The sequence below is a fragment of the Petaurus breviceps genome, unplaced genomic scaffold (genome assembly GCF_028583685.1).
Source record: "Petaurus breviceps papuanus isolate PSGF00001 unplaced genomic scaffold, PetGlider_PUasm1.0 91023, whole genome shotgun sequence".
In the NCBI taxonomy this organism is placed as follows: domain Eukaryota; kingdom Metazoa; phylum Chordata; class Mammalia; order Diprotodontia; family Petauridae; genus Petaurus; species Petaurus breviceps.
The window spans coordinates 37,926-50,895 of record NW_027187398.1 but is presented as its reverse complement, the minus strand read 5'-3'; the positions used below and the strand labels follow the sequence as shown (position 1 = coordinate 50,895).

Genomic DNA, 12,970 nt, shown 5'->3' with positions numbered 1-12,970 from the left:
TAAATAACTTTTTCCCTCATCAAAGGAGCTGACCCTGAGACTGCTCCTTGGTAGACCTTTTGCTCTGAAGAGTTTGCAACTTTCCCTTGAAAGTTTGTATATGAGTATTGACCTTGTTGGGATAGGGAGGAGCTTCACAAAGATTATATTGTTAGGGAAACTGGGACCTGTCTATAGATATGTATGCATATATTAATTCTTTAGCAAGAAATATCAGTCTGTTTTCATTTAAAGAGGAAGGATTGCACTTGCCAAGTTAAAAATGCTGGATGGCAAAGCTATACTTATGTACAAGATAAAAGTTGTGGGAATTCACAACTATGGGAAGCCAGTCAGCTGTACTAACTGTGTTGTCACCAATGGACTCTTGGTCCTTTGGCATTGGGAAGACGACTACTTGAGAAGAAGGAAGACAGACTGGTCTGCTTCCAGGTTGTGCTGTTCAACTTGGGGTAATTTGATTTAAATCCCGGAAGTGTCCTACATGGGTTTGTTTTATTTAGCTCAGTATGCATGAAGCCAATGCTGTGTTTCTTTGATCAGTTACAGGGTAATTTGTCCACATTCAGTGGACTAGGCTCTTCCATCACCGAGGCCAAAGCAGAATCTAGGAAGCTACTTCCTGCCAGTCAGCAAAGCAGACCCCAGAAAGGTATTGTGTGTACCCCAAAACTGCGTGCAACAGAAATCCTTACCCAGATAATACTCAGAGGTTTTTCAAGGTAGGAAGCAGAAAAAAATGGTTTATTTACGATCTCGATCTCAAGAAAGGGCCACTCTCCTGACAAATGGTCAGGGAGAGGAAGCAATTTGCAAAAGGAAATGGTGAAGTTATAAAGCCCTAATGCAGAATTCTCCCCCACCTCCCTCCTGACCCTTTTCTTCCATTGGAAGGTAGGTGTACAGTTTAAACAAATCTACCTCAAGTACCAGAACAAGGAAACAGTAGATCACCCAGTGTATATTTGAGAAAGCACTTCTGTCCTTATCTGGCATATCTTGTACTGAGGTGGCACTGGGGAGGATCTCCATTGCTCTAAGTCCCAGATTCCTGCAGGGTCAGGTGACTTCTAAACTTAGGCCTAGTGGATGCTTGCAGCCACTCTAGATTTGATTTTTCAGAATGGGGAAACTTCACTGAAAATTATCCTTCACAGTTTTATGCTTCAACTTGAAATGCCTAGCACATGCTATTTGACTGACTAATGCAAGACAAAGTATTAAGGAATACTAAGGGAATTCTCAAAGCCTATCCTTTAAAACAATATTCTGATTTAAAAGATTGGAGTATTTGGTAAAGCTACTTAGTTTCCTGGGGGGTTTGGGGGGAACGGGACATCTAGGTGATGCAGTGAATAGAGCATTTGCCCTGGAGTCAGGAGGACCTGAGTTCAAATCCAGCCTCAGAAACTTAACACTTACTAGCTGTGTGACATTGGGCAAGTCACTTAACCCCAATTGCCCTGCTTTCCCCCCTCCAAAAAAGAAAAAAAAAAGAAGTTTACTGGGAAGGATGAGGCTTTTGTGACCTTCAGGAATTTTTTTATTATTGTGAATCAGCTTAAATTGGATCTGCCCTATAGGACAATGACCTGTTAATAAGTGTTTGCTAGTCCTTGCTGATCCCCTGGTCAGTTTATGTATGTTTCCTTCTGTAGCAACCCCAACCTCAGATCCAACCTTAATTTCAAAGTTAATGTTCCTTTTTCTTCCCCAGGAACTCCTACGATTAAGTTTCCAAGAGGGAGAGGCACCTAGAACCTGGGAGCATGAGGAACATTGTCAAGGAGGGAATGACAACAATAACTCATATTTCTATAAAGGCAGTTTATGTAGTGAAAAGAGAGCTAACATCAGAGCCAGAAAGACCTAGGTTAAGGCCCTGCCTCTGACACATACTGGGTGGGTAACCTTAAGCAGAATTCCTCAGCCCAGAGATCCTGAGATCTTCTTACAGGGGACTTTCTCCCACCCAGGTCTTTAGGACTGGAGGTCAGTAAATCCAGAGGCAAGACTAGAAGATAAAAAAGGTTAATTATCATTAGCTGAAGGGCAGTTAGTTGCCAGGTGGATAGCAAAGCAGAGGTAGATACAGACACATAAGAGGATTTTAGCAGCTTTAGGACAGACAGCAAAAGGAAGCTTTTAGGTGAGGCTGCTTAGCCACTTATGTGGGAGTCTGAGTTAAAAGGACAGAATATCAGATAACTGGGGATAATGAAAAGAACTCTTAACTTTGGGGTTGCCCAAAATCAGGTCTGTTAGAGTAACAATGTTTCCCAGTAGTCAGTTTCATCAGACCCTCTTACCAGGCTGAGGTCTAAGATAGTGGAGGCTTCCCTTTAAAACAGAAATCAATTTGCCTTACACAGCCCTACAGGCCACTTTTCTTTGACCTCTAAGGCAGCTATTTCTGGGAAGATATTTTCCCGAAGTTCCCAGCACCCAGGTTTTGTCTATTTCCTCCACAGCATTTTAACCTTTCAATGTCCAGAGACTGTCAGTTGCAGAGAAGGTGCTAATCTGCATTAGTAGGAATTTCCTATATGAAATGCTAGGCCTAGTCCCTCCCACTACTTCCCCCAACCCCAACCCAAAATCCTTCCTCATGACAATCCTATAAATTAAGTTGTGCATGTATTATTATTCCCATTTTATTGGAGAGGACAGTGAGGATTTGGGAGGTTAAATTACTTTCCTTTGATCACAAAGACAATAAACCATAGGTGTGTGAGACTGGATTTAAACCCAGGTTTCTTGCCTCTCATTTAGCACTCTTTCTGCTACACCCTGACAATTCAAAAGTATCTGCTCTAGAGTATAATACCCACTTCTACATGGTTTGTCTGAGCCTCAGCTGGACTTTCTTGAGAAAGAGGCCCTTTTTCTATTGTTTGTTACTTCATTGTTAGGCCATTCATTGTGAAGGAGAACATAGAATATAGGTCTGCCAAGCCTAGATCAGTCTTTGAAGGACTAGTTCCAACAGGAATATCATTTCAGCTTGACTCTTCGTTCTCTGTTTAGACCAACAGATTAATCATTTTTTCCCTTTCCCTTTTTTCATCTTTAAGAGGGAGCAGATTCTCTTTTACCAGAGTGTATTGATGAACTGCCTCCACCTTCCCAGGAACTCCTTGATGAAATAGGTAAGGGAAATGGAATCCAGAGTATGGTGTGGGCCAAAGACCCCCTCTTCAGCAGGGGAAAGAGCTCACCTGCTGCCTTCATACCCATGCAGCTCAGCCCATTGTTGAGCACTGAAGTGGCAGCACCAGATATAGTGAGATTCGTATTTCCAGTTATAGCATCCTTGCAGACTCCCTCTAGACCATTTCTTATTTGAAAAGGCTGCTACTGATCAAGTGGTGTGAGGAGTTGGACAGAAGTATAGTTGATAAGACTGGTCATATAGATAATGAAATTTCTTCCTTGGTCTTGGATCAAAGCATATATTCATAGATCCTCTTGCTCTTTGGGGGTTTTACCTCATGGTAGTTCGGCATTTTTTCACAAACCAGGTCTAGTCATGCATGCCATATGGTGACTCCCCTGCAGGGTTGGCCTGTGACCATCTGTATTCCATTCATTTCTCATAGTGCATCTGTAATCCCAATCACTATTCAGATGCCCTATTTCATTCACTTCACCATTATAGTAATTAATTGTTCCAAATTTCTGAATGAGAAGTAACATATCAAGTTGAGTTAGTGGTCTAGAAATCAGTTCTTCAGGAATTGAAAATCCATTCCCCTGAGAACCCAGAAGTCAAAAGATGAGGACTGTATCAGGGTAAGAGAAGGCCATATTTGTCCTGAGCTTCATACACAGATGATGCTGTATGGATTGGATTGGCTAGAAAATCTCTCCTCAGTGCCTGGTCTTCTAGAAGGTAGTGCAACAGCCACAGAAAGGCAGGTTGCCTTGAATCTTTTTGCTTTTATGTTATAACAGAGCACTTGAAGCAACAAAGTGCTTCTTCCTCAATGTTTGATGAGAACAGGTCGAGTTGCTGTGATCTGACATTAAATGGTAAGTGGACTATCCTGAAGACCTTTCTACAATACTGTGATCCTGTCTTAAGAGTCCTATGCAATAGAGCCATCTCACAGGTGAAATCAGGGTGGGCCTAAACAAAAGTGTGATCACGAAATTTATTTTTGAGATTCTCAGCCTCTTTGTTCTCTTCTCTTTGTCTCACCCCCATCTTTCAGACATATTAGTTCTACTCTATCAAAATATACTCTCAAGAAAGGAGACAATCTCAGTTATTTTACCTTAGTGTGAACTTAAGTTAAGGTGTTCCCTCTTCCAAGGACATTTGTATTTTCAGTCTTTCTTCTTTTCTGCTTGATTATAGTTGACATTGTAGAAGAGATTTTGGGGGAGATGGCCAAAGAAACATTCCCCAAAATCACACTGTGGAGGTGGCTGCCAGTTCTATCTACTTAGAAATCTGGCCTTTGGTTGAGAGCCCTTTACAGCATGGTCTTCTTAGTACTTTAGTCTAAGACATATCACATGATATATTCTGTCTGAGAGAGGGAAGTTCCAGTGGGTAGACTTGCCCTGAACAAATGTGATCTGATCAGACCTAATTGCATCTGCACTAACTGTGCCCTATAAGGTCACTGGGTCTTAAAATATGTTCTCAAAAAATCAATGCACAGTATGAGAGGTCTGTCTGTCATTGGGACAGAGACTAAAATTGAAATGCTTTTCCAGTCCCTGTTGTCTTGATTGTCTTAGGGCAGGACAGCTTCAAGTACAGGTCATGACATGCTCTGCATCTTCTTAGATAAGTTGAGTTTGCAGCCTGGAACATTCAAGAAGCTTGCCAAAACTTGAGACAGCCCCAGCTGTATTAAGCATCACTAATACTCAAGTGAGTGAGTAACAAGTGCTTTACTTGTCTACAAGACTCTTTGAGTATGGTCCAAAACTCTCATGCTTCCAAAGTGTTTTGATATTGCCTACATCTTTAAAGAAAAAAAAGGACCACCAGGAAAATGAGCTCAAAGAGGACAGTTTGATTTTCTAGCAACTGAATGGAAGAAGAAGAAATGCCTTCCTGGGACAGAAAGATTAGAAAGAAATGTATTAAATGTATTAGAATGTACTAACTCAATCTTTTCAGCCTTTATTCCAATAGTCTTTTAAAATTTTTTACTATTCTCCTTAAGTAAATCTTATTAATTAGCTCTAGGTCAAAGGCATTTAGAAGAAAAGCTAATTCCAAATAAAGGAGAAGATGGCAGTATACTTTGGACCAAAGAAACCCTGTACCTAACAGAAGAAACATACAGGTTAGTGAAGAAACTGGACTTTCCAGAGGACTTGTATCCATGTCACTACATGAACACCACATACTCTGTCCCTGTAGGACAGTGGCTTGATGGGCTTCTTTCATTGCATTTTTAGAGAGACAGAAAACTGCACAAAGTGAACCTAGAAAGCTAATGTGGTCTTAGATTGCATTGAGAGGTTTGTCTAGAAGCAGGGCCAGAGAAATGATAGTCCCTATACTCTGCTTTGTCCAGAACACATATGGAGTATTATGTTAAATCCTGGACACCACATTTTATGAAGAATATCAGTAAGCTAGAGAGTATCCACAGGAAGTCATCAAGGATTCATTAATTCATTCAACAATCACTTATTAAGGACTGGGTCCTGTCCAAGGCACTGGAAATAAAAAGATAAAAAATGATCCCTTTCTCCTGAAAGCTTACATTCAGTCAGGGGAAAACAATATATATACAGAAAAGTAAATACAAAATAATTTGGGGGTTAGGGAAAGGAAAGTACTAGCAAATGGGAAAATCAAGATAGATAGGTTTTCTATAAGAGGTGGCACTTGAGTTCCACCTTGAAGGAAGCTTGAGCTTCTAAAGAGATGGAAGTGAAGAGGGAGTGGATTCCAGTCATGAAAGACAGCCTGGGAAAAGGCATAACATTTACAGGGGAACCATAAGTAGGCTAGTAGGGCTAGAACAATTTGTTGAAGGGGGTTGAGAGTATGAGGATTGAATGTTCCACTATTCACTCCAAGTTCTCTAATAAGGGGGGCATGGAAGTACCAATTCTGAACCCACACTGATGCTTTATTCATGGAATTGTCTTTGGGGAAAGAGTAGAAACCTTCTCAGTTGGCTTTTAAGGGTTTTTAGGGTTAAAGCAAAAAGCACTTTCCATATTATGGCGATAATTGGTAAGTGCCAGGAGAAGGGTTATTCTGTCATGTAAAGAATTCAGTCCCCCTACATTTGCTTATAATTTTTTTCTCTCTTGGGATTATACATGTGAAATGCTAATTCACATTCTATAGGGAGAGGGGAATAAAGTTAGGTACACAAAGATGTTAACAAGGGAGAAAGACCTTCCTTATTAATATAGCTAAGTATAAATGTGTGTATTTTCTGGAGCAAGCAACATTAATTCATTTAAAGTCCAGTAAATTACCAAGCAAGACATTAGGAAAATCATCACAGCAGTTAAAGTTTTGCTGTCCCTGCCACAACTGTAACTGGTTGAGATTTCCACGAGAAGGTGCAGAGAAGGCTGGGAAGAAAGCCCCGGATAGGACCTTAGCATATACCTACATGTTGGGGATGGTATCTGGATGAGGATCTAGTAAAGTAAACTGGAGAGGAATACCAGTGAAGTAAGAGAACAAAGAGTGAGCAGTGTTATAAAAATCCAGGGACAAGAGAATATGAAGAATATGAATATGAAGAAGGATGGAGTCAACAGTGTTAAAAACCCTAGGGAAGTCATAAAGAATGGGGATTTAAAAAAAAAAAAGACACTGACCTTAGCCATTAAGAGATCATTGGTAGTTAAAGGAAGTAGGATCTAATGGAGGGAGGAGGGCTAGCCTTGGATTCAGGAAGACCTAGTTTTAAGACCTGCCTCTGACATAAATTGTATATCTTTGGGTAAGTGTGTCTTAATTAGTACAAACAATGAATCCCCAAAGTTGTTGCATGTATTCAAATTTACAGTATTCAAAGTTCTAATTTTGTAAAATATGATAATTGGTTCCAGCTCAGTCCAGTGGAAATAGGCAGTCCACAGTTGAATAATGGGATCAGATCTAGAATCATAAAAGAAAAAAAAAGATCTTGGTAACTTCAGAGAGTGCAGTTTCAGCAGAATGATGTCAGATTGCTAGGGGCTGAGAAGTGAGTGTGGGAGGTAAGAATATGGAGTCTGGGAGTGAAGACATTCTTCTGGGGACTTGGCTATAAAAGCAGAAGAGACTGAGCAGGCCTGGAGTTAAGAGAGAGAGTAGTTGAAGAAACTAGATGTGTTTAACCTGGAATGTAATTAATGGAAATGTGAGTTTCTGTTTTCAAGTATTTGAAAAACTGTCTCATGGAAGATTAATTTTTGTTTTGTAAAATCGAGAACAGAACTGGGAACAGTAGATGGAAGTTGCAAAGAAGTGAATTTTGGCTTGATTTAAGGGAAATCTCTCTGATAATTAGAACTTTGCTAAAAGTTGCTTGGGGAAATGGGGGGGGGGCCTCACTGGAGGCCATTATGCAAAGGCTAAATTACCACTTATTGAATATGTTATAAAAGTAATCCTTTTTCAGGTATAGGTTAGAATTAAATTGCCTGCATGGTCCCTTTAAACTCTGAGATTCTGTGATTTAGTCTTCTTAGCTAAGAGAAACAAAAATGGCTAAGATATAGACCTTTTAAGGGGATTCTAATTTCTTGAGGGAGATTATACAGGCACTAGGGACACAGTCAGTCTAGAAGAGACAGTACAGAGACAGCATCAATCTGCTATGCCCAGGCATTGGGGCGGATCATGGTGAGATTAACAGTATTTTCTCTGTATTCTTCTAGAGTAGAAACCTACTTCTTCCTTATCTTCTTTCATCTACTTTGAGCTTTTATCCCTCCTAAAAAGAGAGAAAGCCCCTCTTGGCTGAGCATCTAGAAGTTTTATCTCTTTAAATAGTATGTTTAGTTGCATGTTTTATGTGTTTGAAAGTGTATTGAAACCAAATATTAAATTCTTGCCAATTCTGCTTTTTTGAATAACATACTGTTGGAAGGAGAGGGTACAAACCCAGGAGAGGAGATATAAATTACTGAAATTCCATAAATCAGATTTAAAGACCTAGAAAACATTCTTGAGGAGCCACTCCTAATAAGTGAGCCAATAACCATAGTGAGCTAAGGGAGCAAGTAGGCAGCTTTTACTTTCCTTGCCTTTATGGTGGGGCTAGAGGTAGATTAAAGGAAAGCTGTGCTCTGGAAGGGAAATGAACTCACACAATTAAAGAATTTGCTAGGAGAACTCTGCCCATATGAAAGGAGAAGGGAATAACTTCCCCAGGTGTAGCCAGTAGTTATAAATATAATTCAGATTAGAATATAATAAGTTAATAAATGGAAGGTACTAGTTCACAGGCCAAAAGCAAAGATATTTTTGAATATGTAGACTATTTTGAGGACTCTTTAAAATACACATCTCAACCTACTCTGATATAATGGAAAAGTTGTTGAACTGGGAGTCAGAGGACTTGGGTTCAACACTATGACTTTCTTGTTATGTCAAGTCACTTCTCTAAACTTCAGTTTCCCCTTCTGTATCATGAGGGGAATGAGCTAAATGAGCTGTGACATTCTGTGATTTGACTCTAGTGCCCATTCTGCCCCCATTTGGGGCTGTTTGCAATGGACTTGTGTTTATATGCCATAGCAGAGTATAGTCTTAGAGCACATACTCATGGAGAAGCACTGTTATTTACTCTTGTGTTGTAGACAAGAAATTTGGCTATAATCCTGAACCTCAGCATCCTTATCCATTAAATGGTGATGATATCTGTAGTACTGACCTCACTGTATTGTTGGGAGGGTAAAATGAGTTAATATATAGAAAGCACTTTGTAAACCTTGAAGCATCATATAACTATCAGTTATCATTATGCTATAATGATGATAAAAGTTTTTATCTTTCTTCCACTTTCTTCCTACCCCGTTGAAAAAAAGGAAGAACAAAACTCTTTTTTTATCTTTTTTTTTTCTTTTTGGAGGGCAGTTGGGATTAAGTGACTTGTTCAAGGTCACACGGCTAGTAAGTGTTAAGTATCTGAGATCAGATTTGAACTCAGGTCCTCCTGACTCCAGGGCCAGTGCTCTACTCAATGCTCCACCTAGCTGCCCCTTTATCTTTTTTTTTTTTTTGCTTTTCAAAACTCTTATAACACATATTTATAGTCAAGCAATACAAATTCTCACATGGGCCATGTCCAAAAATGAACATCTCATTCTCTACTCTCTTTCAGAAGGTGGGTAATATCCCACATCTCTATTATCATAATGCTTCTGGAATCCTGGTTGGTCATTAGCTTGATCAAGTATTAGTCATTTTTTCAGCTGAAACATGTTAGATTTTGCTCAGGCTTCTTATTTTAACTCTGTGTGAATCTTTGTTTCAAGTGTGTTTCTTGTAAATAACTTACTGGATTTTGCTTTCTAATACATTCTACTATCCTCTTGTGTTTTATGAATGAGTTCATTACATTCACACGCATAGTTATGATACTTAACTCTGCATTTCCCTTCATCCTGTTCTCATACCTTTTTTCTCTGAGTGAGAAAAAAAAGAGCAAAGTGATAAGAGAGAAGTGGTGAGCTCAGCTCCAGTGTTATAGGTTTGCTGCAGGCTACTTCCCCTCCCTTGCCCCCCTTCTCTTTCCTTCACCTGGAACCTAGTCACAATCCCTTATCTTTATTTTTTTTAACCTTCTTTAATAGTCATGAAATTTGAAGATCCCTTTGTATTGCTAAGCTAAGAGGTATTTAGCACCTAGTTTCAAATTAAGTCTCTTTTAAAGAAACAGAAGGTATGAACCCCTGTTGCTGAAGTAATAAGAAGGGGCTGAACAGGGAGAAGTTAAAACTGTATATAAGGAAGAGCACAAGCTGGAAAGTCAGAATATCCTGGGGTAAGCATCATGGAGGCAGGGCAGCTGCTGCTGGACTGAAGACTGAACTGAGAATTGAGAAGAACTGAGAAGAGGAATGAGAATTGAGAACTGAGACAGAATTTCTAGACTGGAGGCTAGATAAAGTGATTTTGATTTTGAGAATGGAGCTTATGATGCTGAAGACTTCTGAGGGCCAGCTGGAGCTGTTGAGGATTTCCAGGGGCCAGCCAGAGCTGCAGAACACTGAGGAAGCATGGCTATGGTGCTGATACTTTGTACAAATGTTGTTGTGACTTTGTTAATGTGGATGAATATTCTTGTGGCTTTGTTAAGCCTTGTCTTCCCAGGAACAGAGACTGTGAAGGATTTGAGATGTCCTGGACACTGTAAGCCCCATTGTGGAGCAGGAACTGCACAGAGAGCTGGACAAGGAGCTGGGAGCTCTCTGCTTTTGCACTCAGGTGGCAGTTAGTTAGATTCAGGTGGGACCTGGGACCATGGAAGAGGAACCCTGGGAGCTGAAAGCCTGCCCCAAGTCAAGATGAAAAGACCTCACCATGGGTACTGACTGATTAAAGTAGTGACTGATAAAATTAACTGAGTAGTGACTGATGAAATTGTCTGAGTAGTGACTGATGAATAGGATACTGGGTAGTGACTGATGAAATTATAATTTACTTGTGACCTAGTGGTAGATGACTTTTGTATTTTCCACTACCCCTTAAGAGGGTACTGAGTAGTGACTGTTGAAGTTGTAACTTAATTGCACTCCATGGGTGGAGAACTTTGACTTTTGTACTTTGTGACCCAACCTCCTTAAGGATGATTGAATGATTGAGTTACTAAATGATTGTACTTTGTTGAAAACTATGTGACCACTTTGGTGAAAACTCTGTGGCCATTTTAGTGATAAATTATTGAGTTGTGATATGGTGAATACTGTATTTTGATTTTCTGTGATAAATTGTAGCATTGTGAATGCTGTACTTTGATTTTCTGTGAATGTTTTGCTCTGATTTGTTATTGAATAGGGAGTTTGCTATATACTATGTAATCAGAACCTTGAAAGCTGGTCACAGCAGTAGTCCTCTGGAAATTTGTTTGTGCTTGGCTTTACACCCTCTTCAAGATCCAGCCACCTTAATTAGAGTTTGTTTTGGTTAGGACTAGTCCCCACCGTAACCTGCTCTCCCTCTTATTCTCCTCACTCCTGTCTACTGTTTCTCTTTTGAATGAAACATATTTCTTTACCCAACTTTATTTTCTTCCCTCCTTTGACTAGTTCAGATGAGATGAGGATCAAGGGTGACCAGTTTGCCCCTACCCCTTCCTCCTTTGGTTTTCTACTTTTACATTCTGTATAAGATATTTTTTTCTACCTTTCCTCTTCCTTCTTCCTTCTAATGTATTCCTTTTCCATTTTTTATTCTTCTTTTAAAATCATAAAAACAAAACCTCTTGTAGACTATTTTATTAGAAGATTTTCTTCATGACCCATCTAGAAACTGAGGCCCAGAGAGGGGAAACGACTTACCAGTATCACAAACAGCAGGAGCCAAGATTTGAACCCAGGTCTTTTGACTCTAAATCTGGTGTTCACTATTTCTCTTATCACCATTTTACTGATGAGGATACTTCTTGTCATGGGAGGTATTCAGAGAGTAATGGCCATCTTACCAGGAATAACGTGGAAGTGATCCCTGTACTGGATGGCATATGGAATATGGCTCTAAGACCCCTTAAGTTTTCTTTGAACTCTAAAATTATATAGACTTAGACTATGACTTCATCAATAAAGTGATAAGTTGAACCATATAAAGTCAGAAGGAAATATAAACATTGAACCTGAACTTGGTGATTTTGTCTCTGGACAGGGCTCACTCTTCTCTGGATGAGGACTTGGAAAGATGGCTATCCGAGCCATCTGAGAAGAACAAGAAGCTTCAAGAAAGTCTTACAGAGAGCTCTGCAAGGTTATTGTTCCCTACTAAGGGATTATTCATTTATTAAGTGGTTCTGATTTTCATTTTCCACCTAAGGTTATCTGGGATCTTTGGAAAACTTGTCTAGTGATAAGGTAGCATTATTGCCATTGAGCAGATGTCAGCCCCAGAATGATTTTATAGAAGTTAAGAAGAAATGAGCATATTAAATTATGTTCAAAGTTCCCATTTAGAAAAAGAATATCTTTGAGATTTGATTGGGATGGGATGGGGCAAGTTTGGAAGTTGAATAATGTGCTGAATCCTGATTTTATTGGTACCAGATTTTGCAGTTCTGATACCATGTTCTTGACTAGATAATCTGTTGTGTCATGTGAGCTCCTCATGAATAAGAATTAGGTTTTTTGTCATTATACCCTCCCCATTGAGCATAGTGCCTCATACAGATCAGATGTTTAATAAAGGTTTGTGGTGTTGAGTTCTGGTCCTGGTTTGTCAACTAACAAATAATCCTGGCAAGGTGCTTCACTTCTTGTGAAGTGGGCCTGACTGTCCTCATCTCCCCTTCCTAGGGACCCTAGATTTAGAACAGGGAGAGCCTTTCATGCTATTAAGTGATCTAGCCCAGATACCTAGTAGTGGAACCAACAGGAGAACCTGGGTTATTTGACTGCAGATCACTGTAGCATTCTTTTTGCTGTACCATGCTGTCCCTTCCTCACACTTTCCAAAGCCATTATGAAAATAAAATGAAGTAATAGGCATAAAAAGATTTTGAAAAGTTGAAAGTGCTATATATAGTGGTATTTATAATATATATTTAAATATATAGTGGTATTTATTAGTGATAGTATTAAATGTTTGTATTGTTTTGATAAAAAAGGGATAACTAGTTAGTGATGTGGAAGTGATAATGATCTTAGGAGAAAAATGATGTGTCATCCTGGAGTATGTAATGATGAAGGAAGGAAATGTTAGACCTATTTATTAAAACCTTTGACTTTTTGACTCAGAGAAAAGCTAGGTATAATTTTATAATTAAAGAAGGAGGTTGTACTAGATGAGCTACAAAGA

At 39.4% G+C, this 12,970-nt stretch overlaps 1 protein-coding gene across 1 annotated transcript in view; it reads left to right on the top strand.

Moving 5' to 3' along the window:
- The window catches only part of TEX14 (testis expressed 14, intercellular bridge forming factor), a 165,828-nt gene that overhangs the window by 145,380 nt on the left and 7,478 nt on the right, over nt 1-12,970 (top strand). The window contains exons 25-29 of the mRNA XM_069078160.1: nt 544-652; nt 3,075-3,149; nt 3,955-4,032; nt 5,201-5,306; nt 11,828-11,926. Coding sequence (XP_068934261.1) covers nt 544-652; nt 3,075-3,149; nt 3,955-4,032; nt 5,201-5,306; nt 11,828-11,926 — 467 coding nt within the window. The remainder of the gene's footprint in view (nt 1-543; nt 653-3,074; nt 3,150-3,954; nt 4,033-5,200; nt 5,307-11,827; nt 11,927-12,970) is intronic.